General features: G+C 39.0%; 3 protein-coding genes across 10 annotated transcripts in view; all 3 read left to right on the top strand.

Annotated features, from left to right (window-relative positions):
- Positions 1–5176: 5176 nt before the first annotated feature.
- mpzl2b (myelin protein zero-like 2b) lies at positions 5177–10115 on the top strand. Its single transcript, XM_067492342.1, has 4 exons — positions 5177–5399; positions 6706–6875; positions 7688–7895; positions 8137–10115. Exons 1-4 carry the CDS (start codon positions 5342–5344, stop codon positions 8298–8300), a joined length of 600 nt encoding a protein of 199 aa, XP_067348443.1. The 5' UTR covers positions 5177–5341; the 3' UTR covers positions 8301–10115.
- A 3335-nt stretch (positions 10116–13450) lies between these two features.
- On the top strand, positions 13451–21337 carry scn4bb (sodium channel, voltage-gated, type IV, beta b). 3 transcript variants are annotated; one of them, XM_067492471.1, is made up of 7 exons: positions 13451–13790; positions 14035–14146; positions 14231–14326; positions 18143–18306; positions 18396–18615; positions 19502–19631; positions 19858–21337. In XM_067492471.1, the coding sequence occupies exons 3-7, from the start codon at positions 14242–14244 to the stop codon at positions 19952–19954; spliced, it is 696 nt and encodes a 231-aa protein (XP_067348572.1). In that variant the 5' UTR covers positions 13451–13790; positions 14035–14146; positions 14231–14241; the 3' UTR covers positions 19955–21337. The 3 variants fall into 3 exon arrangements, with proteins under 3 accessions (XP_067348572.1, XP_067348571.1, XP_067348570.1); XM_067492470.1 differs by having other exon boundaries at positions 14140–14326; XM_067492469.1 differs by having other exon boundaries at positions 14035–14326.
- A 4294-nt stretch (positions 21338–25631) lies between these two features.
- Positions 25632–27754, top strand: part of LOC137107606 (cell adhesion molecule DSCAML1-like) — a 48574-nt gene continuing 46451 nt past the window's right edge. For 2 of the 6 annotated variants that reach the window (XM_067491330.1, XM_067491328.1), the window contains exon 1: positions 25708–26387. In XM_067491330.1, the coding sequence (XP_067347431.1) occupies positions 26177–26387 (211 nt within the window). In that variant the 5' untranslated portion in view covers positions 25708–26176. Of the gene's footprint in view, positions 26388–27754 lie in introns of all 6 variants that reach the window. The other 4 variants (XM_067491331.1, XM_067491329.1, XM_067491333.1 and 1 more) reach the window with 3 other exon arrangements.

Raw genomic sequence — 27754 nt, 5'->3', positions numbered from 1 at the left:
TAATGTTATTTTTCTTTGTTAAACACAGGTATTTAGTTTATTTCTTAGTTTAGAAAAGCAAAAAATCTGACAAATGAACATTAAAAAAGTCATTTTCTGATAAGCACCTTAGCTTACATTCTTATGTGAACCCTGTGGGTTTAAATAGAAGCAAGCAATCTAAAAAGAACCACCCCCCCCCCCCCCCCCCCACCCCCCCCCGAGTGCAGTGCTTAGCATAGTCCAACAGTAGGATGGTTTGTAGCATATTAATGTTTTATTAAACTACTAATATTACTGTAATAAAACTGTAAGTATTTTTTTTCCTAACGTTTTGTGACTGGCGATGAATTGTCTGCAGCATCTAAACACCAGTTTGATATGTTTTAATTTAGAAATGCTGCGTTTGATTTTTTTTTTTAAACTGGCATAGATTTATTCACAATGTTGTGTGTCTCAAAATCTAATTTATAGTGTGTTAACAGTTTAGTCAGTTTTATGTGTAGTGCACTGAACTACATTGCATCAGATTGAAACAAAGATTTCTGACAGTGATCATCATCACTGTCTGAAGCTGATGTGTGATGCATCTCATCAAACAGTTTTCAGAGATTTTGTTAGCTATTGCACTTCTTCTGATTAAAAGTGGCTCATAGTGTTTTCCTGAGTCTCAGACTCCAACTTTTTCATACAGTAACAGTGTAATATGTCATATCATAATCTGTCATTATCATTATTATAACTCTGTGATCAGTGTGTTAAGTCATGACAATCTGTGTATATTCATCATGGGATGATAATGATAACACTGCCAGTACTTTTCCCACTGTAAATGTGCAGACAGGACCTAATCGTTCAGTCCAATGAGAGACACTTTTATTGGCTTAATGCCGCTTTACTCATAGGTACTGCAAAAGTATATGTTCACTTTAGTTTCCCTTTTCCTACCGCTTAGCAGGAGAACGTATTCCACTTACGCCTGTAGAGAGATGTTTGTTTAACTTACTGTGCACACAAAACTGTTGTTTTTTTTGTTCATGCATGTAAAAAAAAAAAAAAATCCTTTTAGGCTGATCTGTGTTATTTGTCAAACACATGCAGTGCCAATTCACTCGTCTGAACTTTGTACACTCCCATCAATCATTAACCAGAGATAAAAAGAGAGTATTAGCGAAAATACAGAAAACAAAAATGCTCACAGCGTTGTCGATTCATTATAAAATGTGTCCAAATGTGGCTTCATAAAGATGTTAAATGGCAAAGCTTATCAGCTGATTTAAAACAGCAGGCACAAAGAACGGCAAAGCTCACAATTTATAGCTACTGATAGAAACACTGAAAAAGTTGAGCCTCTTTATGCCTGTCAAGTGGCAAAGCCATTCTGTGATCATTTTGAACAGTTACACGGGTTTGGGGGCTAAGGCCTAAGAGTCTCATGCATAATAAGTTCTTTGAGGGTGTTTGTTGCTTCTTAATGGTTGCAATAAGTCAGTGGGATTTTGATGTGCACCCCAGTCAGCAGACAGATGTGAGACTGGTGTGTATGTCCACATCCTGTAATTCAGTGCCAATTAATGACTTAGAGGGTTTAGATGTTGACAAATTGTTGTTGTTTTATTTGTTTATTTTAGTTGCTCTTCTAATGCAACTGCAAGGGGGCACGAGCCAGTGTCTTCTTGTGCCAGTCCCAAGTCTGGATAAATGCAGAGGGTTGTGGCAGGAAGGGCATCCGACGTAAAACACATGCCAAATCAAACATGCGAATCGTGACAAAGACTTCCATACCGGATCGGTCGGGGCCCGGGTTAACAACGACCGCCACCGGTGCTGTTGACCTACAGGGTACCGGTGGAAATTGGACTACTGTTGGTCGAAGTCGAAGAAGGAGAGGAGGAAGGTGTGTTCGTAGGCAGAGAGAGAAGAGGAAAGCTAAGAATGTAGGACTGACAGTAGGGACTTTGAATGTTGGTACTATGACAGGGAAGGCTAGGGAGTTGATCGACATGATGCAGAGAAGGAAGGTGGACATACTGTGTGTCCAGGAGACCAGGTGGAAAGGTAGCAAGGCTAGAAGCTTAGGAGCAGGGTAGGAAGAGAAATGGAGTAGGAGTTATCCTGAGAGAGGAGTTGGTGAGGAATGTTCTAGAGGTGATTAGAGTATCAGACAGGTTGATGAGTCTGAAGCTGGAAATTGAAGGGGTGATGTTTAATGTTGTGAGTGGTTATGCCCCACAGGTAGGATGTGAATTAGAAGAGAAGGAGAAATTCTGGAGTGAGTTAGCTGAAGTGATGCAGAGCATCTCCAGAGGTGAGAGAGTGATCATTTGTGCAGATTTCAATGGGCATGTAGGTGAAGGGAACAGAGGTGATGAGACTGTGATGGGCAGTTTTGGTCTTCAGGACAGGAACGCAGAAGGTCAGATGGTTGATGACTTTGCAAAGAGGATGGAAATGGCTGTAGTGAACACTTTCTTCCAGAAGAGGCAGGTACATAGGGTGACGTATAAGAGCGGAGGTAGAAGCACTCAGGTGGACTACATCTCGTGTCGATGTTGTAATCTGAAAGAGATCAGTGACTGTAAAGCATTGGTAGGGGAGATTGTAGCCAGACAACACAGGATGGTGGTGTGTAAAATGACTCTGGTGGTGTGGAAGATGAAGAGGACTAAGGCATAGCAGAGGACGAAGTGGTGGAAGTTGAAAAAGGAAGAATGTCGCTTAGTTTTCAGGAAGGAGCTGAGACAGACTCTGGGTGGTTTGGAGGTGCTTCCAGATGACTGGACCACTACAGCTAATTTGATCAGGGAGACAGGTGGGAGGGTACTCGGTGTGTCATCTGGAAAAAGGAAAGTGGACAAGGAGACTTGGTGGTGGAACGAGGAAGTTCAGGAGTGTATACAGGGAAAGAGGTTAGCTAAGAAGAAGTGGGACACTGAGAGGACTGAAGAGAGTAGACAGGAGTACAGGGAGATACAGCGTAAGGTGAAAGTAGAGGTGGCAAAGGCCAAACAAAGAGCATATGAGGACTTGTATTACTAGGTTGGATACTAAAGAGGGAGAGGTGGATTTGTACAGGTTGGCCAGACAAAGAGATAGAGATGTGAAGGATGTGCAGCAGGTTAGTGTGATTAAAGATAAGGATGGAAATGTACTGACAGGTGCCAGGGGTGTGATGGGAAGATGGAAGGAGAACTTTGAAGAGTAAGAGTACAGAGTGGCAGAGAAGTATGTTAGAGTGGTGCAGGACATATGAAAGCATATGAAAGGACGTATGAAAGCTGTAAGACCATGGTGAGGTGTGGTGTAGGTGTGACAGAGGAGTTCAAGGTGGAGGTGGGTCTGCATCAAGGATCAGCTCTGAGCCCCTTCTTGTTTGCTCTGGTGATGGAAAGGCTGACAGATGAGGTTAGACAGGAATCTCTGTGGACTATGATGTTTCCAGAGGACATTATGATTTGTAGTGAAAGCAGGGAGCAGGTGGAGGAAAATCTAGAGAGGTGGAGGTCTGCTCTGGAAAACAAGGAATGAAACATTAGCCGGAGCAAGACTGAATACACGTATGTGAATGAGAGGGACCCAGGGGGAACGGTAAGGTTACAGGGAGTAGAGGTGAAGAAGGTGCAGGACTTTAAGTACTTAAGGTCAACGGTTCAGAGCAACGGAGAGTGTGGAAAAGAGGTGAAGAGGCAAATGGTCTGCACTTATTTTCTACCTATTGGCACTCAAGGCACTTTACACTGCTTCTTATTCACCCATTCACACTCACAATCACACACACATTCATACACCGATGGGGGAGCTGCTATGCAGCTGGCCAACACTCACCGGGAGCAGCTAAGTTGGGGTTCAGTGTCTTGCTCAAGGACACTTCGACATGTGACCGGAGGAGCCGGGGATTGAACCAACAACCGCTCTACCTTCCTGCGCCACAGTCGCCCACGAGTGCAATCAGGTTGGAACGGGTGGAGAAAGTGTCAGGTGTGTTGTGTGACAAAAGAGTATCAGCGAGAATGAAAGGAAAGGTGTTCAAGACGGTGGTGAGACCAGCGATGTTGTTCGGCTTAGAGACAGTGGCACTGAAGAAAAGACAGGAGGCAGAGCTGGAGGTAGCAGAGCTTAAGATGTTGAGGTTCTCTTTGGGAGTGACGAGGATGCACTTAAATCTTTAATATTAAAAAAAAAAAAAAAACAACCTTTCTGCTCTCTTGCACTTCTTTCTCGTGAACTGTGAACACTTTTCTGATAGGACCTTGCTTTGATGTTTTCTCCTTGACTTAGATTTTTGCTTGCCTTGTACCTCACTTGTAAGTCGCTTTGGATAAAAGCGTCTGCTAAATGACTAAATGTAAATGTAAATGTAAATGGATGGACAGGGTCAGGAATGAGGACTTCAGAGGGACAGCTCATGTTAGATGTTTTGGAGATAAAATCAGAGAGGCCAGATTGAGGTTTGGTAGAGAGTAGAGATTATGAATATATCATTAGATGGATGCTGAGGTTGTAGCTGCCAGGCAGGAGGTCTAGAGGAAGACCAAAGAGGAGATTTATGGATGTAATGAGAGAGGATATGAAGTTAGTTGGTGTGAGTGAAGAGGATGCAGAGGACAGGGTTAGATGGAGGCACATGATTCGCTGTGGCGACCCCTGAAAGGGAATAGCCAAAAGGAAAACACATGCAGACTGTTCAGAGACTACTGGAATCCCCACATCTTTTCTTTTTTCCTTTGCAGGTTTTGAACCATCTGACTGGCTCATTACTTTGTTTGATTCTGCTAGTTCAGGGGTTTGAGCAGAGTTATTTGAGTTGTTAGGAGCTTAGACTTTTCTGTTCATATATTTGATTGTAAGAGCTGCTGGAACTAGAAAATTTGCACAAGGACAAAATGATAAGTCTGGTATGTATTGTAAGTGTTGTGTGACACATTCTTGTACCTGACTGCAACACAATGTCTAACGAATGACTCATTTTCGTTTGATTTTCATATTTTGCCACAAGATGGTACCAGTGAGCAGTGGACTGACTTTGTGCTTAAAATTGATCTTCACACACTTATTACTATCATCACTGATCACAACCTGTATCATCATGTTGTCAGACTGTATGAGATGATACATTTGCCAAAAGAAAAAAAAGTATATGCCTCTCGGTGTAGAGGCAGGTGGAATGAGCAGGTGAACTGTTACGTGTTACGCAAGAAAAGAGACGCCGCCCCATCAGGTGTTGGCGAGTTAGTTTTCTACAGCGACGTATATAGTCACAAAACTGTCCCAAAGTCTGTGACATTTACGTCCATGACTTGCCATAATAAACCTACATGAAGGGAGTTCTGCAAAGGAATTAATCGGAGTTGAGGCAGTACAAATGTTTTATCCCATGTATCGGATATGGCTTCTTCTTCTCCTGGTAGCGCTGGTGCCAGGTGAGTTTGACTTCCTGGAGATCGTTCACATGATAAAAGGGCAGTTTTACTACGCAAAAACGAATTACAAGTCTTATAATCAATTAAAACGTCTTTCTGGACAGGTAAGAATGACTTCAGTTGAAGTTGTCCCGGATTTGCCATCAAACCAGCCTGACTGTTTAACACGGGCACAGTGTTTGAGCACAAAGTGCCTCCTGAAGGACCATGCAGCCAAATTAACACCTCGCACAAACGGTGGCAGCAAAAATTGAACATTATTTTTGCGAAGAGAAAACTGATTGCTCTACAGTTGTGGCAGATTGCAGTAGTTTCTGCTTTGTAAACCTATTAATTGCTAATAGTTTGTGTTACAATTCGATGTCTTACTCATTTGATTTTGACAACTGTTGTCAACAGAAAGTTAACAGTGGCAGTGAAGAAATCAAAGTTTACCATCGACGATTTTTCATAAAGCAAAGAAGGCAAAGCAAACTACTTTCCCATTTAATAGTAGAAATCATAGCATGGTTACTACATCTCTCGCGTACACACACACACACACACACGGTTCACTTTGAGATAATTTAGGAATTGCTGAATGACACATGTCCCTTTAGGTTCTTCATACAGCCACACATGTCCTAATAAATCTGTTTACATTTTACATTTAATATTCATTTACCTTGAGCTTCTTGACTCCATGTTCAGGATTACAGAACATTCTTGACCGCTGCTTCTTCTTCTGTGCTTCATTAAAAGAAATGTTTAATCTTCAGGACCACTCTGCAGGTCAGCCCATCAGTAGGGCTGACAGTGTGATTTGGATTTAATTTAACAAAACCCTTCAGGAAGCCAAACCGTTGTGGAATTGCATTTACTTTAGTATTTTAAACTAGTGTTTCACTACTAGTGAGATTTGTTTTTGATGCAGAATTAAGGTTAACCAGGCTTTTTTCATGCATTTCCTCAATGTTATTTTAACTTCCTGTACCTAAATCATGCAACAATTAACCAAATGTTAAAGGTTAAATTAATTAGTCTTAAATGATGAGTACTTAAATGCTGTCACATAGAAAAGTGGAAAGTCAGGTCTTACTCAAGCAGAAGCTGTAGCAAACATCATGGGCAGTTGCTTTGTTTTCAAGGGTTCACATAAGCAGTAATAATCACATTTGGTGATTGGTGAAGAGCTCTGCTCTTTTTTAGATGGTTAATTTACTTAAACCTAAGGAACAAAATAACAAACCTGCATCAGTTATTGCGGGTGTGTGTGTATACATATTTACATATTGATGACTGTTCTTTCTCCCATGGTCTTTTACAGGGGTGCGAGTTGTCAGTGGAATAGATATTTACACTCCCGGTGAGATTGAAGTGGTTAATGGGACGGATGTGAAACTGAAGTGCACTTTCAGCTCCCGCCAACCAGTGACACTTCAGACCGTCACAGTGTCCTGGAACTTTCGCGGGATTAATTCCCAATCAGATGAGTCGGTGTGTACAAACTGTATACTTTGAATATGTGTTAATATTAGAAAAAACATCAATGGGCTTTCAATGTCTTTTTTGTTTCCATTCTTGTATCATTCAGTTAGTACATTTGCCCTCATTCTCAGCTGAGTCTCTTTCTGTGTTGGTGGTTGGCTGTGATCAGCAAAATTCAAATTGGCCCAGTTATGCCAAGGATAAAAAAATGCTTTGCACTGTATATGTCCAAAATCCAGAATAGGAAGAGCTGGAGTCTGATCTGCTCCTTGCTGACTTTCACACATACATACAGTACATTATTTGTCTTTTATATGCAGCATAGGATGCACATCTCATGCTATCTTGTCCAGCACTGCAGTAATCATGATGTGTTTTCCTTTTAAAAGGCTGACAACTTGATGAATGGCATGAAATAATGTGATAATATGACTTGTGATGGCTATGATATATGCTGTACTGTACCTATGCAATATATGAAATTGTGATTTTTTTTTTTTTTTGAGAAATTTCAGAATTTGTTAATTGCTCAGTTAATGTTTTAAGGCTTAATAGAGGTTTCATTTCATGACAATGTAAAACTATTTGTCTGGGTGTCAGAGCAGCATGTCACTATTAGTGTTACTGAGGCCACTACAGCACAATCCCTGCACACCTCAGTTACTGCTCCAAGCTGAGCTATCATCAATTGCGGGCTATATCAGCTAACACATTTTTATTTGATGAATTTTGTATAACCAAGTTTTTTTTTCATGGTTGAGAGTGTGTTTTAATTTCTCTGTCTGTCTCTCTCTTACTGTCTGTGTGCGTGTGTGTCTCAGGTGTTTTACTTCCATGAGGAAGCATTCCCTCCGGATGGTCGGTTTAAAGACCGTGTGGTGTGGTCAGGAGACGTTATGAAACAAGACGCTTCCATCACCCTGCAAAAGGTGCAGCCATCTTTTAATGGTACCTACATCTGCCAGGTGCGCAACCGGCCAGATGTGCATGGCAATAATGGAGAGATTGTCCTACGAGTCGTCAACAAAGGTTAGACTGGCAGCATTGCGTGCTCAGAAGACTCAGTAACTTCTCAGAAGATACAAAGTTTGTCATATTTATGCGGCAACATATGTGCTATAGCATAAGAAAATATACCTTTTAACTTTAGTTCTGCTTGATATTTAATCCATGGGGTTTTAGTATGTTTTTAGGAACTTATTTGTTTTTAAAATAATTTTTGCTGTTTTAACCCACATATGTCACGGATTTTGGGTCTGATTACCTCTAGTTTCCCTCTCTGAGATTGGAATACTGGCAGCTGCAGTTGGAGGTGCCTGTGCTGTAATCCTGATCCTCCTGGGTATATTTGTGGCTGTGAGGTTGTACAGGAGAAGACAACTGGAAAACGACATGGAGCTGCACCAACAGGAGCAGGTGAAGACTGTGTGGTGAGAACCAGAGAGCCAGAGCACCTCTGCTGCTCTGCTCCTCTGGAATGCTGTGCAGACAGGTTGGTTGGCCGTTTGGGTGGAAAGCCATCTTTTACTTCCATGTTTGCTCATAAAGTGTGACACTCTAGGCTGTTACTGTAGTTAAATGACTTTAGTATTACAGAAATAATGTACTATCCTTACATTTTATTGCAAACACATAAGAAATGTCTTTATACACTTTATAAAGTTTTTTAAACTTGTCGTTGGTTGTAACTGCTACCTTAATTAGAGATTTTAAACTGTAGATTTAGAGATGTAAATATGGATGTGAGCGCATTTCTTCCAACGTTATTTGTTTATTTTTATTAACTCACTCACTTCACAGCAGCATTTCCAACATATTATTTTTATATTTTTGCTTTTTCTCGTTACTTTATCACGTAACCATGAAATGACCCTTAAAAACTGTATTATTTTTAAAACCATTTTCTTGTGCTTTATAGCGTTTTATCAGCTTTCAGTGAATCTTTACATAAAACATAACATTTGTTATATCCCTAACGAGTACAACAGCTATGGAAGATAGAAAAATATTACTTTTTCTCTGTCTGCAGCCGAAGCAGAAAAAAACTGCTGCTTCACTGTGTGTTTCACTCCAAGGCTAATTTTCATATTTCCTATTTCAACAATCCCCAAGCACAAAACCAACAATGAATCCAATTCGTCTGTGCCATTGACCTCCATTGTTAACCAAAACAAATTAAGAACAATTCAGCCAGGGACACCGCTCACCTGTGTACAGTATTTCTTTATTCTAAAAAAATGCTCTAATCACCACGATTCCACCAGAGTTCCCACGCATACATCGTTAACGGGCTTAGTTCAGACGGCTGTACGAAGTTACTGTATGTTAATTCTGATCATTTAGGGCAAACATTTTTTAACATTTTCTCAACTTCTCATTTTGAAAAAACAATAGTTAAAACAAAGCATCAGATGATGCATCAGAGATACTTATTCCACACATTTTTCGTCTTGTGAAAACCTGATATCTTCTTTACCCACAATTTTGCAATGAATGTTTGGGTACTAGTAGGTGCAAATGTTGCGTGGAGCTTCTACCCTCAAGCAGGAATGAGTAGCAAGCTATAGAGGTCTAGCAAACTATACCAGCAGATTGTTTCCTCCTTTTCAAACTTGTAGTTTTCATCTCATCATCAACTAAGAACAATTTTTGGCTGTATGCAGATCCATATGAAGCACTTTTTACACACCCAAGCGCCTTAAACAACAGTTAAGTTCTGGAGTTTCCTAAAGTTTTGCTTGTGAATGGATATTTTTGTGTCTTATAACTATTAATATTTTTGTGTCTTATAACTTTTTTTTTTTGTACTGGCTGCAGCTGTTAATGCATTGCTTTAGATTAATGCTGTGAAAATTCATGGATTTATGTGTAAAATAAGAGTTTTAAAATTTAATTCTGCTTATTGTTAACACACCAATGCAGATAGTGTTCCATTCACTTTCAAAAATCTCTTGTGAATTGAAAAAACAAAACATATGAGTAAGAAAAATGTTTTTACTCTGTAAAATGTCAGACGGCTTTTAATGTTGTTGGTAAAGAAACAACCAAAAAGGAGCTTTCATTTAATTTGGTTTCAACAGAAAAATTCTACCATGAGATTTGAATGACAAACAACTTGACTTGCCAACAGTGCACAAGTGATTTTGTACATTGATTTTGTAGATTACATTAATGAAAACCGTTTTTATGTTCTGTAACGTCACATTTTCTGTTTAACAACTTTGAAATAAAGAAAAGTTTTTTAAATTATTAAGTAGCATGAGGTGTATTTTTTGATCAAATTTAGATCAGATAAGGTGAACAGGTTGAGTAGGTGTGTGGGAAATACCAGCCACTCCTGTTCTGTCACACGTGAAAATGGGTCTATCTTCAACAGCACTTCCTGGCTCTAAAACAAAAAGTAAAGTTACACTTAATTTGAAGTGTGCACAAAATATCCTTCTTGATATTGTGTCTTCACATGAGTTCATTTGTATTTGAAGCACAGAAACACCAACTTAACATTAATAAGAATAGCACAGGAATTAAAGTTAAATCACTCATTCCCAGCAGTCTGAGTGCCTTTCCAGTGCAGTGATTGAAGCAAAAAAAATCACAAAAAGCAAAGAGGCATATGGGACCCTTCACTTCTGATGGTCATCAGAAACTCTTTACTCTTTATTTTCTTTACACCCATTTTTTGCTTTTCTGGTTCTGCTCTTGAAATTGTTAAAAAAAGCTCGGGTGTTGTTAACAGTTATTGAGTCAGGGTGGAGATTTACAATGACATGTGGGAACCTGTATGTGACTACACAGCTTGTCATAATCCAAACTGTTTTTCTCATTTGTATGGGATGAAAACATTCCCAGTTCGACAGGTTCCTTCTTTCTTTTAATTGGTTAAAGGTTGTTGCCATTTTTGAGAAACAGGGCCTGACATCGTTTTAAGACCTTTTTACTGAGGATTCATTTGTTTGAAGGAAAATGAGCAGATAAAAAATACAAAAAACTCGGGCCCTCCATACAAAGAAGTACAACAGTTTGGTTAGTCCATTTAACATAAAAGCTGGGTTTACCTATCTTTATGTGTGTGTGTGTGTGTGTGTGTGTGCGCGCGCGCAAGGGAAAGGCACAAAAAAAAATAGAGTATTATTCTGTATTAAAACGAATTGTGTACTCAATTTCCTTTTCATTTTCATGTATTTGTAATTCAACATTTCTTTTTTCTACAACTGCACAGTTTTCTGACAGGGTCATTACTTGATTAAGATTTTACTTTAAAATTTAGGATTAGTATAGGATTAAACCATTTGACCTGTTTAGCCCCATTTCATGTTGATCGTTCCACAAAAGTGAAATTTGACCTCTAAACTTCAAAGAAGATCCTGAGCCTTAAAAAGGTAAAATAGTCCATTATTCTAAATATAAATTTAGAGGAGGAGTAAAAAACACATTTAATCTCAGATCAAAATCTTGTATTGATGTGAGCACTGTTGCACTGATTTGAATAACATCATGTGTCACTGGGGTGTAAAAAGAGCACTTTTTGCTTATAATGTATCTGTACAACTTTGACCTAAATGCATTTTAGCACTGGATTTTTGTTGTAAACCAAAACACTCACATATTGCGCCAACTCACCAGTGACCAGTAAGATGTGTGTGCTCGTCTCCTTCCATTGAAGCAACGCACATTTTGCTGCAGTAAGAGTAAATAACACCTATGTGCTTTTCAGGCTGACCTGCACCTACATGCCAACTAGAAAAAGCAATATAGGACAAACAAATAAATATATTTACAGTACATAGCATGTGGTCCTGATTATCTTTGGATCTATATGATTACAGTCTGGCTGCACAAGTCTGCAGCTGCACCCTGCTTCTGCAGCAGAAAGCGGTTTTTTTTTTTTTTTTCTTTTCTTATTGCAGTTCTGGAAGAGTTCCCACTGCTGCTGCATTGATACTCCAGTGGAGGGAGCGGGGGAGAGAGAGAGAGAGAGAGCAGTGAGCCGGCAGCCCAGGCACATTATACCTCACTCAGAGCCCTACACTCATGTAGCAACGCCACTCTGCCTTCTTAGCCCTCACATCTACATGTATGTGCCCATCAAACAACCCTGAACCAGATTAGTGGTCCGGGTCCTTTTAACTTCTGGCTGCTGTTATTTCATTTCTTGCATGTGACGACTGACGCCAATCTCATGTTGTCTAATCAAATGCAGGGAGTTCCTTAACCCCTTAACTTCATTCTGCAACCTGTGATAATTTAATTCTTAAATTTTATTTTGTGAGAGGTTCCAAAGCTGATAATTAGTTGAGTTTGAGGCATCCTTCAGACTCTAACGTTAGCCTGTTACTGTAATAATAGATTCCAGTAAAATACTTTTTGCATTTTATGGTCAGATGTCTTACTGGTGTAACTGAAGTGTAATGTCCAGAGTAAATTTAGGTCCTAGAGAGATGAAACACTTTTGCAAGCAGAAACAAAACAACCAGGAGGTTCAGTCCTAACTGAATAAGCAGTTGTCCCTGTGTCCTCTGCCTGCGTAACTATGCCTCAGCTCAGATGACACACTCTGTCACATGGTGTATGTTGTATCATTCTCCTTTGATGCAACTCTAGTTCATCTTTTACAACCATTTTACCTAACAAAAAAACTGCTAACAAGCCATTTTTACCGTATAGTCACTTTTTATTTCCTTTAATCAATAGGCTTTACAGGCTTTATAGTCTTAACTGGAATGGAATGCAGTGTTAGTCAGGTCTAAAACTGACTAATCAAATCTGGAAGCTCTGAGCTAAGCACTTCGTCCTTAATGTCCTGCAGTGAACAGTGCAGACACAAGGCACTGGTCAGCTGCTGTTGACTGACCTATCCCATTTTTGGGAAATGGGTCCACGTTATGGTTAATAACTAAACTAACATGTATCATAATGCACTTGCAGCCACATAACACTAATCACAAGAGTAATGAATCCCTCATGATATATAAGTTTGACCTTGTTGGCACACACATACCCACACACGTACATATGTCACTGTAGGAGGTTGATAATCCAGAGCCATGGAAATACGAACCCTACCCTGCCTTTCAGTAAAAGAGAGGACAGCCATGGAAACCTAAATTCTGTCAATCAGGGAAATGAGGAGGGTGAAAGAAAACAAAATCAAGGACAAGATTTTAAACATAATGCAGTTAAAATATTTTTTTAAAATTGTGTTAGACTATAAGTAGTTTGCTTCTGCCACTTCCTGTGCATGTTGAGTTTTGATACGGTCAAGGTAATATAAGTGAAAGAATGTGTCTATCATGAGTGAGGTATCTCAATAAGGGACTGTGTGTCAGGCCCGGTCCTGGGGCTGCATTACACAATTTCCTCAACCTGCACTGCAGAACTTTTCTCTGATCTTTACAAACACTCTGACAAAAGTGCCTGAGTCTGCATACACGCCCCGAGTCAGGAGATGGGGAGGAGGGTGAGGAAGAGCTGGGGGAAGCAACTAGAGGAGGAGTGAAGAGGAGTGATGGAGGAGAGAAAGAGAACAAGGCAGGTGAGGGAGGGGAAACAGAGGGATGAGGGGAGAGAGGGAGGTGGCATGTAGCCAACAGACAGGACAGGGAAAAGTTGTGAAATGGCCAGGGGGACAGAGAGGGAGAAGATTTAGGTATAGTGGGGCTCTGCTCAAAAACCCAGTCCATCTGTCTCTCTACATTTCTGTCTGTCCTTCCACGTGTCTCCCCTATCTCCTCTCTAATTGTCTTGCATCCTGGCTGGCACTGCAACGTGGCTGTCTCTGCAGTGAAAGTGTTGGCTGGTGGATTCTCCTTGACTGAACCCTGACTGCGCAGTGAGAGTTTGCTACTCCACTGCTGTCCTGACCACACTGACTCAGCGTTGCAGGCAGCCTGCCGGCCCCTGAGAGAACACTGGTAGTGGGAGCAGGTAGGAAAGACAAAACTTTAACTGCATGTGCCATCAAATATATTTTTATCCAGTTTACATTTAGGGAAAAACAAATAGTATGTGCAGACATGGTGAAATCCCTGTATAACTTTTTACTGTGCAGTCTGTGGTTTTGTATGACTCAGTGTCCTGGTCTGAGATTATCAGTTCATGAACTTCTTCACTTTCTCTGTTTCTCTCTCCCCCTCCTCCCCCCCTCCTCTGCCCTCTGTCTACCCTACAGTCTCTTTCACACGAGTGCTGTTGAGGCTGATAACTGGGCTCACTTGGACTTCTGCAGGTGCAATACTGGAACATCATTTTTAAATCTGGTTTACATTATTTTCAGGATACTGGTGAGCCAGAGGTTTGCTCAAGGATATTCGTCTAGCTATTCAGATACAGGGCTGGATCCTGAAGCACTATTTGTTTTGGAGCAGATCTGGCTGCCATGGAGGTCCAGTGTGTTGGGGCTGAACCCCTGAGACTGGGCCCTCCACACAAAGCTGTCGGCCTGATCTTCTCTGTGTTGCTAGGTAATGTCTATTTCAATTTTTTTTCTCTGCATCACATATTCTTTGTTTGTACTATACTGTGGTCATTATGCCACAGCTCCACAGTTTCTCCTCACAAGTTTGTATTTAAGTCTTCATGCAGAGCAGTTACACATTCCATTTACAGATCTGACATTTGCAACTCTATCCACTGCAGGTGTCATTACAGTAAGTTGAGCAAAATGTGTGAAAGGGCAATGTTTCATGAAAAAAGCTGTTCTTGTTTAACATATTGTGTGTAGTTAGTAAAGTAAATATTGTCGTAATCTAACTGTTTGCATTCTCTGATTTATTTTGGTTTTGGGACCCTGTGATGGAAAAGCTGTGGTTGAGGAACTCAAGGCCTGTATATCAAAATATGCTGGACTGGATGTGCATCTGCAGTAATAAAGCGACAGAATCCGTCAGTTCAGTAAGCCACCTTTTTGGTTGAGTCACAGACCTCCGAATGATAATATTGACAGTGAGGAGTATTTTAGCATTGAATGTAAAGTACCAGTAGAGTACCGCAGGTGAATAGATGTGACACTACTGTGGGTAAAGTCATATGCACTTTTGAGACAGATGTGTTAGCCTCTTACCATGCGAGTAACATTAATACACAGCAAAATATGCCGATGACAGATTATGTTAACTTTAGATGAAACCTAACTCAGCATCTCAAAGATGTGATTTCTTAACCTTTCTTAAGAAAAACACAGTAAAGCATCCCATTAAAATCCAGTTTCAGTCATAGCTGGCAGCTGAGCCTATTTTGAGTAAAACAAATCTGTAGTGTATTATGTCTAATTCCCCGATTCATCACTTTATTGCCTGTTGATTAAATTAAGTGTTCGTAAAAAATTTAAATTTGATTTTTTTTCCCAGTTAATGAGAAATACAGTACTTCCCACTGTGATGGAGAGACTGAACTTTTCAGGGTGCTGCTGTCTATACATTATTTGTTCTCTTATGTTTCAAAACAAAAGCAGGTTTTTGTTAAACCCAGATTTTGTATGTATTCATAAATAAAACCTGTCCACCTGCAACAAAAACTGCACGGTAGACTTAATGAGCAAACACAGGTGGTGAAGAAGGGAAGAAATAGATGCGTCATTGTGATGTGCTGAATAAACGTTTTTGTTTTTGCTAGATATTGTCTTATAGGTAGTTAAGAAGGTCGCTCTTTGCACATTATATTACTGAACCCTAGACTAACTGGTCAATTCACATTAATATATACAGCTACATGTATATATTGATAATACAATTTTAATTTATAAATTAAAGTATTATAGCTATGGACTGTGAGAGCACTGAAGGATGTTTATATCTGAGACTGAGACCAATTCTATAGGACAGTAGTGATCTTATTATGTGTCTCTGCATTTTGGCCTCCAGTATAGCCCAGTTCTAGCTCATTAAGCTAGAAAACAAATATTTTTCCACATAAATGATGTTGCTCTTGTTTATTAGAAGTGATTCATTCGTTCAATCATTTATACTTTCATAAACCTTTCTTTTGAGTCTTTACAATCAAATAAACTTTTATCATATACAGCATTGCACCTTTGTGCAATTTACAGTCAGTGCCCAAATATATGATGATTGATGTTGTCTCAAATGACAGGGAGTAGGTTTATTTTTAAGCTTTCCCTCTACTAAAATATGTGTCTCCAAACTTATGATCTCAAATAAATATCTAGTGGCTTTAGTATGAGCTCTGCCTTTGCATTGTGCTTTTTTAATTTTACCATTTTACCAATACAATTTTTTTAAACTGTACACACACACACACCCACACACACACACACACACACACACACACACACACACATATATATATATATATATATATATATATATATATATATATATATATATATATATATATATATATATATATACTAAAGTTGACTTATGTAGGCTAGAAACTGGAACACCACTGTTCTACTTTAATCTAAAGCTGTGAGACAAGGCAAAAGAGAACTTTAATTGAAACCGTTGATTAGAATTTTATAAAAGGACAATGTATAGTACACTAATTATTAATGGTATGCATTTGTCAGAGACATAACAAAGATGATCAAGGTTCTTAAAAGAGAATATTCACTTTATTATTGTATTTATAGTTGTTTTCTTAGTCTCTTATCAGCAGCTTCAGTACAGAAACGGAAGCAGTCTGGAAAACAAATACTTAAGGAAACACAGGGTCACAGAGCAGAAGCTGAAAACAATTAAATATTATACAAATATTGTTAAAAAACCCTAAGTGATAGTAAAAACGTGCTTGTGATGCTGTTTTTGCAAGCTCACTCTGCTGCATTGGACCAACCAAAGAAAAGATTAGAGACAGTAAGTTTGCAAGATAGCAAGAGTGAAATGAGAATGAATCAATAACAGTCCCACATACAGTGTGCCCTTCTTTGCTAACAGTCCTATTCTTTGCTATTAGTCCTATTTGTGGCTGTCATACACTGACCTTGACTCCATGTTATCCACCAAGTGTAACACACAGTGCACACAACAGAGACCAGGATCATGGGAATAATATGAAAGTGCATAAAATGTTGAAGCTCTTCTGTGGGTAGCAATTATATTTAGTTAAATGTTTTCTGGTATAACCGGTGCATCTGCATACTGTTGAAGTTCAGGAGAGCACCTTGTTTGCATGCAGTTTACTTATCCCTCACTAGATGGAAGCACAATGTGCTTAAACGCCTCTTGAGTCTGCCCTCCACCTGCTGAAATTATACACAGCAGCTATTTGCTGCTTGTGACCTTGAAACATGCCTGACAACAGTCGGCAGTGCAATGAAAGTGTGGAATACCCTCTAGGTCTATGTTCACGAGGAAAAAGAAATCACCTTCAATAATCAAAACAAGCTTGTTTTTGTGACTGTTGGTGATGCCTAGCTGTGGTTCTTAGTGTACAGTTACAGTTTTCGCAAGGAGCACAGCAAGGACTTTGTGGTGTTATGTTACTGAGGGGTCGACTCTGCAATGGCCAATAATAGGCGCAGTATTTAAAAATGATTTTAAAATTAAGAAAATGTTATATAGTTTTTTTTAAACAATCACTTTTACTACATGTTACTGAAAGCAGTGCATGTATTTTGTGCTTTACTGAGCAGGAGGTTTTGCAGTGAGAATTTGCATTTTGGCGTGAATCAGGCAGGTTAATAATTTAAATTTTCTTATTGTTAACTGATAAACAGACCAGACTGATGTGACATACTGCTGATAGATGTTGTGCTTTAAACTGTTTATAAGCTAAGATAACTGGCTGCTGGCTGTGGACATGTATTTAAAGGACAGGCACAATACTAACATCAGACTACTCGTCGAAATAAAAACAGTATACATATTTTCAGTAGCAGATGCCTCTCAGTCACACAGCAGTGCTGTCTGTGGGGTTGGTTCTTTCTCTGCGCAGTCTTTCATCCGTCCATTATCTGTAACCACTTCTCTTGTGTTGGGTCCCGGGGGGCTGGAGCCTTCCCCAGCTGTCAGAGTGGGAGAGGAGGGGTACACCCTGGACAGGTTGCCAGTTTATCTCAGGGCCAACAAAGAGAGACATACACAGATAGACAACCCTTCACACTTACATTCACACCTAAAGGCAATTGAGAGTCACCAATTAACCAAGCATTTCTATCTTTGGATGTAGGAGGAAACTGGAGTGTGCAGAGGAAACCCACGCAAGCCCGGGGAGAACATGAAAACTCCACACAGAAAGGCCACGGTTGGTCGGGGACACAAACCTGCAACTTCTGCACAGTCTTATCTTGTGTTTTTTTTATTCTGCTTCCTTTTTAGGGGTGTGGTATTCTCAGGCACTTGAGATGTCTGTGGGGAAGGTTCCTTCGCTGGAGGCAGTGAATGGCAGCACTGTCATGCTGCCTTGCACATACTCAAGCTGCATTGGCATCAAGAACCTCTACTTCAACTGGCAGTTCAATGAAAATGGCACCATGCAGAAAGTAAGGCCTGAGAGACAAGGGTTATGAGCAAGTCTTGGTAATTTATAAGTGGAAGTTTTGGATGATTGACAACTTTCTGCTTCATCCAGGTGTGTGATTCCGTGATACCCACAGAGGGTGTGGAGCCAGAAGTAACTATATATAGAGAGCGGGTGGAGTTTGTGGGCAAAAATCATGACAACAACATTTCCATCTTGCTGTGGAACATCACCTTCGAGGACGCAGGGCAGTACACTTGTTTTGGACGCAACCCAAAAGAGAAGGACAAAAACCACAGCGCCATTTTTGTCCTCACTGTGGTGGATGAGTGTGAGTAGTTAAAGCATATACTAGTTTCCTGATATGTCTTATTTATTTCCCTATACTTATTCACATACATGCACCGCAGTATACATCATTTTTAAAACCTTGAAGGGATCTTTTAGAAGTCCATTGTTCATTTTCCTGCTCAGTAATCTTTCTGCCTCTTTCTGCTGCTCACCTAAAATAAGCTCAGTTATGTGGAAAACAGCCCAATCTGAAAACCCAGGCCCATCGATATGACTAATTTAACCACATCACAAATGTGCGAAAACTTATTGGGGCTCACTTGATGGTATGGAATTTATATTGTAGTGGGAAAAAACATGCATTAATGCATGCACGTCAATCATGCAATTAAAATAAGATAAATCAGGCCACGTAAAAAGATAGAAAAAAATAATCCTGCACTACATAAAAAAAAAAGACAGGAAAATATCAAACACATAAATTACATTAATTAATGACTTTTTGTGCAGATTTTATTTAGTCAGCTTGATATTTTTTTAAATATTATGCTTCATTTTGCATTTTGTAAGCGAAAGCTATAGCTTTATTCATGAAATTTTTGTTTATCTCTTTAAAGAGACTGCTTTAAAATATGTTTCATATCATATCTTGCAAGAACATTAAAACTAAATAGGTCAAAAGGGACCAAAGATGATGAGAAATCTGTTCATCCTGTATCAGGCATTAGGAGACAGTAGCAGACAGGGCCAAATAACAGCTCTAATCTCATGATAAGGCACCAAATTGTCTCGAGTTAGAAGGCAGTCTTATATTACAGATAATGCAGGGCTTCCTCTCTGCACAGCATTATGATGCATTAAACTTAATCTTAAACTGCATGTGGTCCTGTGGTCTCCTTTCTGTGGTCTTTCTTTAATGCCTGCAGTGAGGGTGGTGGACAACACACTGACCATCATCATAGCCTCAGCTGTGGGTGGAGGCATCGCATTGCTGATGGGCTTCATGTTGCTCAAGAACTTCACCCTCTTTGTTCTTTCCAAGCTTGAGGAGAAAAAGTGAGTTGTCACAAGCACTGGGATATTTGTCAGCAATGCAAGTATTTCATAATGTTTCAACATTGTTGCTACTTGGCAGCATGTTCTAATAGCTCAGATACTGAAATACTGATGTAGTTGTTAAATAAGGCAAGTTTGAAATGTTCATTTGAGCTACCGAGCGTCTAGAGTTTTGAGTCACTAAAGTCATGTAACTGTCTTCTCTTCTCCTCTAATAACCCATCAGTAAGGAGTGCCTTGTAAGTTCATCAGGGATCGACAACACAGAAAATGGCCTCTCGGGATCCAAAGGTGATTCAAAACCAACACCAAAAAAGAAATGAGAAAGTGCATGTGAACAGAGCCACAGGAATACTCATTTATGTACCTTCTTTGCATATATTTGTATATGCACAAGTGTTTGGACACATGCAAATTCATTTAGTTAGTAAATTAGGATTGTCAAACCTCTGTCTGGCTGTGGGAATATACATGTATGCATGTCTGCACACACTGCATGTGCAGATGACATACAACTAACAAATGTGCAAATCATGAGTGCACATAATTATTTACACTGAACCCATGATTTAGTAAGTTACATCTACAAGACAGTTGTACCTACCAGAGACACTTGGATTGAAGTCCTACCTCAGTTCTACCACCTTTTGTCTACATATCTATCTCTGTTGCCTACGCTGGTTAGTACATTACCATAAAAAAACACATTAAAGGTCTTATCTTTGTTTTATTTTAATGCAAGCAGAAGTGTACCAGTAACCAGTAATTATTTTAAAAAATAGCCTGATGTCACAAATCCAAAATGTTCATACCTCTATCTATGTGAAAATAATTCTTTCCAAGTCGTCCCTGCTTAGACTGTGGGACCGAGAGTTCATCACAGACTGTAACAAAAAAAAAACAAAAAACACTGCTCTTGCAAAAGCAGTGAAGAAAGCAATCATAATATAGTAAATATTAAATTTTTAAAAACCTTATTTTCATATTGTTAAAAGATATCGTACAACGTTGATTAAACTAACTGAACCAAATTGTTTGTACATACAGAGTCTGTGATAACTGTGGGGATCACACTTATCACAGACTCTGTATTTACAAACAATTTGAATTAAATAAATGGATCTCTAGCAGTTTCGAGCAGTTAAGTAAAATAAAATTATTTTCTTCAATTTTATGTTTGTTATGTTGATCAGCAAATATCACTTTAAATACATACTCACAGCACATACAGCGATTATGAGTATAAGTTAAGTGAACAAGCTGTAAGAGCTATATCTCTCCTGGATTTGATCTCATTAAAAAAAAAAAACTTTGTGCACATTTTATTGTGTTATCAGGACTTTTTAACCTTTGTGGGTTCATCATTGAAGTGGGTAAAATGGTTGTATGTCATTGCACAGCTTTGCACTGTCCAAGGTACTTTTTTCCCTTGAATCGATGAATGTCTGTTGCCACAACCAGAGAAAATGTAAAAAATAACTGACGGTTTTTCATCTGAAATCAAAACAAAAATGTTTGTTTTGGTGCTTGAAACAGAAAATAATGCGATGTAGTAACCACTGGGCTGAATTCTTTTACTAATAAAATCAACACATCATGAATTCACTAAATTCAATGAAATGATGAATTTAATCAAAATCATACACAAGCAGCTCTTTCTGAAAGAGCTACTACTAATTTGTTGCTACTTTACACAAAATGCCCAGTATATCATTAGATTTTTTAAAAGTGTATAAAAAAATATTAAAAAATTAAAACAAGGGAGATTTATGTTGTAATATATATTGACAGAATATTGCAGGATTCAGCCCAGTTCTTCATTTAGAACCTTCTCTTTGTTGGATATAAAACCCATGTGCCTGTTAGTGCTTCAAAGCTCCTCTGTCTATGGAGACAACAACATGTTGCAACACAGTTTATACAAGTCAGCAAAATATAATAATACAATGAGCTTCTGAATGAAATGATATACAAACCCCTGAAACAGTCTCCCCACCCTGTAGAACAATTAATGACCCTCTGATGATTCTGCTTTGAGGATAAATAACAAATACATTTCTAAGCATGTGCAACATAGGGCAGATTTAGACACTGTGCTTTAACAACAGACATTTTGGACTGATATGTTTTAATATATTAACACTGGCAGCATCAGCTCTGAGGTAAACTGTAAAATTTTATTGAATGCCACGCTAATTTCATTGTGCTAACCCTGCCTTAGGCTAAGCACTATTTTCAGATGTGGCCCTGGATACTCTGTGTCTGGATTCAAGATTTTACCTTTGCTTGGTATGTGCTTTTTCATGGAAATGATTTGTTTCTCCTAAACACAGATAAACATTCAATTGGTCAGTGCTTCACATCTTGCAGTAAATAAGTTTACCGGCTGCACTGAAGTGAAAAAGATAAACCTGGCTGCCCTGGCCATGCATACTGTAGATGATCCATAAATTCATCTTTCAAATTGGCTCAGGTCTAAGACAGCAGGCTGAGTGGGGGGCTGTAGTTCAAGTATAAACTTTCTGTAAGCATGAAGTATGTGAAATGATGTTCAGTGTAGTCCAGTGACTATACCAAAGATGGATGATTTCAACAGAGCATCACATTAGGAAATTAACCTATCTGCATCAAAGGGAAAGACTGACGTAAGATTTTTAAACCACATTTACAATCTGCATCTATTGCACATTCAAGACACTGAATGTCAGGTTTTTAAAAAATACCTCTGGAGAGTGAGCCAGATGTGTGAGCAAAAACTATGTCAGGTCAGATATAAATGTACCTCTGTAGTTGTGACAGGTGTTAAATGAGCCCACTGTACAGTCAAGAGTAAATTTCTGGTGGTTGTGAGAAACTCTCTGTTCTGTTAATATTGATGCGCCTCCAGCCTTTAATCACTGGCTTGAAGCAATAATAGAGGTGTGTTGGTTAATTTTGTATGTCGACTAATAATCATCAGTGTTTGTCACATTGTTCGTCCAAGTCAGATGAGAAGAAGCCATCTGAGGAATTAGTCTGAGTCATCTGATTCTTTAATGCCTCACGAAATAGTATCGGTTGTTCCATTATAGTGTTTTTCTGGTGGAAACAATATGATGGATCAATCTTAAAGGAATGGTATAACATTTTTGGAAATAAGCTGTTAGGTTGTTCATTCTTGCCAAGGGTTACAGTGGATATGAAAGTCTGACACCAATCTCTATGTCTGTTGAATAGGAAGCTATGGTCATAGGAGATTTAGCTTTATGGCAGCCTCTCATCCTTAAATTTAGTAAAACGATGTGAAACAGGTCGATCACCTAAAGTAGCTGCACAAAGATAGGAAGTATCCACCTACTAGCATCTCAAACTTACTATAAAACATGTTATATGTTGTTTGTTTAATCTAAAACCTGTTTTTTAAAAGCACCACAGTGAGAAGATATGGGACTACTTCTATGCTGGGAGCAGTGACTTCTTTTAGTTGTCCTTGTTACGGTAATGACAATACTACTTGAATTAAACAGGTAAGATTTAACATGATGCAATGTGTTCATTAATCAGCTTTAGAGCTGCTAGTACTTTGTAAGTATTTGACAGAGCTTCACTAGCTGCTTCCTCCTGTTTCCAGTCTTTATATTAAAGTAACAGCCGGTAGCTCCGCAGCACACTATAGCCTGCAGACTTTAGAGTAATGTTGATCTTTGCATCTAACTTTTGGCAAGAAGATAAATAAATGTATTTTGCAATCTGGTTCCTTTATGTATGAGTCATTAGGCTACTATGCGACAGATATGAACTGGTGAAAGTGCAGTTTCTTTATGACTCTATTATTTTTCATGGGATTTTTGAGAAAGATAGTACAGATACATGTTGTGTGAGAAATATTGTGGGTGATTTTGTCATACGCATGTTTGGTTTGTTTCTTGTTTGACTTTGAAGAGAAAAACACCCTTGATTTGGACTATAAATGTTATTATCAAGACATTAGATTTTCACTTTTGGGCTGTTTTGACTTCAGAAACACAAGGACAAAGTTTTCCAGGAGCATGAAGTCATAGAACTTAATTGCAATAACTTAATTTCAAAGTAAAAGAATGTGTTATCTCTGAGTGGACGGACAAGTGACTTGTTAGACATTACCATCTCACTGAATCAATACAGAAAACAAAACCTTAGCTTTAATGTTGAGATTGTATCAATGAAGGCCTTATGGTGACAAACAACTCTATGCAAAACACACAGTTTGTGAATAGTTTGTCACACTGCACCTTTGACATACTGTGATGATTTTGTAAGTAATGCAGGGTGAATGGAGCATGGAGTGGACTGGAGCCCCTGTACTCAATCAGAACCTGCGGAGCGTTTCAACTCATAATCAATTGCTGCTGTCTGCACACAAATGTACAATTCTAATGCTCGTGCATTGCCTCAAATGATATCTCCATTTGTAAAACTCTCATCTGTGCGTATCAGCTCTTAATGTCTTTATTATAGAAACTTGAACTCTAATAAAGTTTTGAGTAAAAAAAAAAAAATCTTTCCTGTCGTGCTTTTTTGTGCATGTTCATGCATACAGTATAAAGTGTTACACTGGGCATTTGACAGCACTGCCTCCTCTCGGCCAAAAGGAGGAAGGAAAATTAAAGCGGTTAGAAATTAAACTTTATTCTTAAAGGGACCCTGATTTATCAGCTGTCTTCTGACGATCTGGAGAAGCCTAGTCAACTCTGAGATCTTGGTGTCATCAAGATCCACCTCAATTTTAAATGGTATCCCTGTATTACAAACTACAGGAAGCTAGAAAAGCATAGGTATTTGTAGACAGGTATGGTCCTGAAGAAATTGCAATATGGGAAGTGTGTGGTTAAGGAGTTGCCCACATACACATACAGCACCTGCAACATGAGTTTGTTTGGTTGCACTGTAAACACAACACCAGTTGCTCTTTTGAAATATTCCTGGTTGGACTTTTTAAATCGTTGTGTTCCTCTGTGTAAATATAAAGAGATTTTGCACAAAGGAATAAGTATAATCCATATACGTTGTTCTATTTTGATTCACTCTTCCCAACATATGAATATTTTGATAAACATTAGGAAATGGTGATGGTCAATTTTAAGCAGTGGTATTTTTTTTTTAATAAATGCACCGCATTGTGTTACAGTACCGTTATTATTGGGGATGTTTCTGCTTTGACTTTTACTTCTACAAATGCCACTTCAGAATAGAGAACCGCGTCTACAAGGTCATCCCAAATCATTTTGCTGAGAGGTGCGTAAGAGGTGCTCAGTTGCATTGCTTCTTTAAGTTCAACCACTAGATGTCAGCAGTGACCTACATGTGGAATTAAAGGTTTGGACCTCGGGACAGTTCAGACAGTGGGTGGTACAGTCAGAGACGGTGCTGCAGACCTTTTCTTAAAGTTGGTAAAGTTTAGACAGGATCAGATTTTCAGAGAGTGACCTTTGAACACCATCTATACGTGTACATTTTTGCTAATATTCCTCTATGAGGTATTTCTGTCTTTACATATGGACAGGATGTGAAAACATCACATTGTGAGCATTGTCTGACATATTAAAAGGTTACATATAATAAAGTTTACATATACTTGTAAAATACACAACTCATCACCTTCTGAAAACCACACAGTTGCTAGCCTCAAAGTGCCTGTTGTGTAAAGTCTTAGTATGTCTGAGTCATATAATTAAATACATGTTAAACTAACCAAAAGTTAAATCTACATACATTCAATAAAGACAGTAATAGACTTTTTGAAATTGCGGCAGTAACAGAAGTCATCTCATCGTTTTTTCTTTTTACATCCGGGGTTTGTGCAGAGCACTTGAATCTGCAGCGGCTGTTGAAAGGATCACTCTTCAGATGTGCCGCTGGCATCCGCCGTGACTTTAAATATTCAATGAACTGGGAGTGCCCTGCTACTTTGCGTTAATTTTATGCTTATGCAGAGGAGCTTTTCACATCAAGCGCAACAGAGAAGCCGAACAATGGGAACTAGCAATATGGAAAGTTATTCACTGTTATTTATGATTGAATTAAAATTATATTATAATGGGTTTGGGTTTTACCTGATGTTTGTAATTCATACCCCACACTTCGTTAACACTTTCTTTCTCTCCCCCTCTGTCTCTATCTGCAGTGCATTTCTGTGCGCAAATGTCTATGCGCACGTTTCGTGGCTCCGAAAGACAAAGAAATGCACTTTTTACGCTGGCGTGTAGCTTCACATCCCCATCACTGAAACATCAACTTAGAGGAAATCATTTGAATACATTTTTACAGTCTAGGCTGCTTTTATAGATCCACATTGTGCAAAGAAACGGGTCATCAGGGGCGCACAGGTGGGCGCGCTTTCCAAGGTGCCAACAGATCGGACTGCGCCGCTCCTCCGCTCACATAGCCGGACAATTTGGTCACAACCGGACCAAATTCCACTTTCAGCTGAAATCGACCCTCGGCTTTCTGTGAGCTATCGTTCCGCCGTGGTTGATTAGGAAGGATGGACTTGCAAACACGATAGTCTTGAGAAGAGAGGAGGGGACATGGGCGGGGCCGAGGCGCCTCTCATTTCCCCTCCATGCTTAACGGGGCAGCAGGGCTGGAGAGACCTCCGGGGAGCACAGTCGCCAGTCCAGCACGGCCAAAAAAACGCGCCTCACACTTGCCAGGATTGCCAGATATTCCTGAGAAATATACCTGCTATTTATGGCATGTGGCTTGTAACTTTACTCCTGCTGTACTCTCTCCAAGAAGGTAAGAGAAAAAAAGCTTGGAACATTTTACACACTGTGCACTGCGTGAGGGAGGCTTAATGTGTTTGAGTTGAACGAAAAGTGACAATTAAAAACATTTATTTGAACCTTTTGAGGATTTCTGTGGCTCCTGCTTTGATGTATCATCGTTTGCTTTTTGATGGGGAAAATGTTGAAAAATATTCATTTCATCAAAATTTATATTCAAGCTGCAGCTGAACAGGTAAAAAATAATGTGAAACTAAATACGCAAAGTGTTTGTTTGTGAATTTTTTAAATTGGCCCTCAGTGCCTCAGATGGTACTGAGAGCACGGATTGTTTTCGCATTACCAACTCCAGTTATGAATATGTAAAATGGCTGAATAGGGAGAATGAGGTGCAAATACATAGGGAGGGTGCCAAAGAAACGAAGACATGTATCGGCCTCCAATTATATCTATTGATTGTCAATTTTGGAAAAAAAAAACTCAAAAAGGCTGCGTAAAGTTTTGAGGGGGATTCTTGTGTATTTTGATGTCTTGATGTTCTCATTGTGTAGCCTTCGCTAATTGCAGCTGTTTTCACGGATTGTGTTTGACACGCGTGCTCCAGCCTTATTTCACAGAATGAAATATTAAGGGTTTTTTTATTCTTTTTTTTCCTGTGTGGTGACAAATTGTTGCTGTTTTAAAGTGGACGACAAATAAAAGGCCCTTTCTCCCTCACAACGGCCCTATTAGTTTAATAGGTCTACACCCACATAAAGGCCATAATTAGTGCATTCAGATTTGCCCTCCTTATTTAATTCATTGGTCTTTTCATTTATATCTTTTGTTTGTTATTTATAAATGTAAAAGGCGGTCTATTTGTTTAAATGAACTGAATCTTTATTCTTGTTCCCTATATGCAGCAAATCCCTGACCCTATTGCAAAGTTGATCTTCTGCTTTTGCAATGCATTATAATAATCCTGAAAAAAAAAAAACAGAAATTGAACACTATTGCTGCGTGAGATTTTCCAGGTCTTTGTGTACAGTAAGATAAGCTGCCAATTTGATTGGAAATTGTTTTGTCCTTATTAGCAGAGGCCCTGAAAATGTGCAGATTATATTTATCAAACAGTCTGAGATGAATTGGCTGGAAGGAGGAACATGGTTGTTTTCAGTGCAAACGAGCTGATCAACACAGGCCATTAGGTCCATTTGCCATTTAAAGTTGTAACATTTTCTTTTTGGATATATTTGTTTTACATAAGAAAATATTACTTAGCAATCAGCCCTATATTTGCTGCTTGTGTTTATTAGGCTGCTTGATTGTCAAATGTTTGCTGCTGGTTTCTTTCAGTTATTGAAAATGTGATTTCAGCACCTCTCTGGGATCTGCGGAATC

Source organism: Channa argus, chromosome 22 (assembly GCF_033026475.1).
Source record: "Channa argus isolate prfri chromosome 22, Channa argus male v1.0, whole genome shotgun sequence".
NCBI classification, from domain to species: Eukaryota; Metazoa; Chordata; class Actinopteri; order Anabantiformes; family Channidae; genus Channa; species Channa argus.
Note: the sequence above shows the minus strand (reverse complement) of the source record. Positions and strands in the feature narration are given on the sequence as shown.

Coding starts and splice junctions, on each gene's coding strand:
- scn4bb (XM_067492470.1), top strand. CDS start 14,242: ATGGAGGTCCAGTGTGTTGGGGCTGAACCCCTGAGACTGGGCCCTCCA. Junction 14,327..18,142: donor GATCTTCTCTGTGTTGCTAG/GTAATGTCTATT, acceptor CTTCCTTTTTAG/GGGTGTGGTATTCTCAGGCA. Junction 18,307..18,395: donor AAAATGGCACCATGCAGAAA/GTAAGGCCTGAG, acceptor TGCTTCATCCAG/GTGTGTGATTCCGTGATACC.
- mpzl2b (XM_067492342.1), top strand. CDS start 5,342: ATGTTTTATCCCATGTATCGGATATGGCTTCTTCTTCTCCTGGTAGCG. Junction 6,876..7,687: donor ATTCCCAATCAGATGAGTCG/GTGTGTACAAAC, acceptor TGTGTGTCTCAG/GTGTTTTACTTCCATGAGGA. Junction 7,896..8,136: donor CCTACGAGTCGTCAACAAAG/GTTAGACTGGCA, acceptor GATTACCTCTAG/TTTCCCTCTCTGAGATTGGA.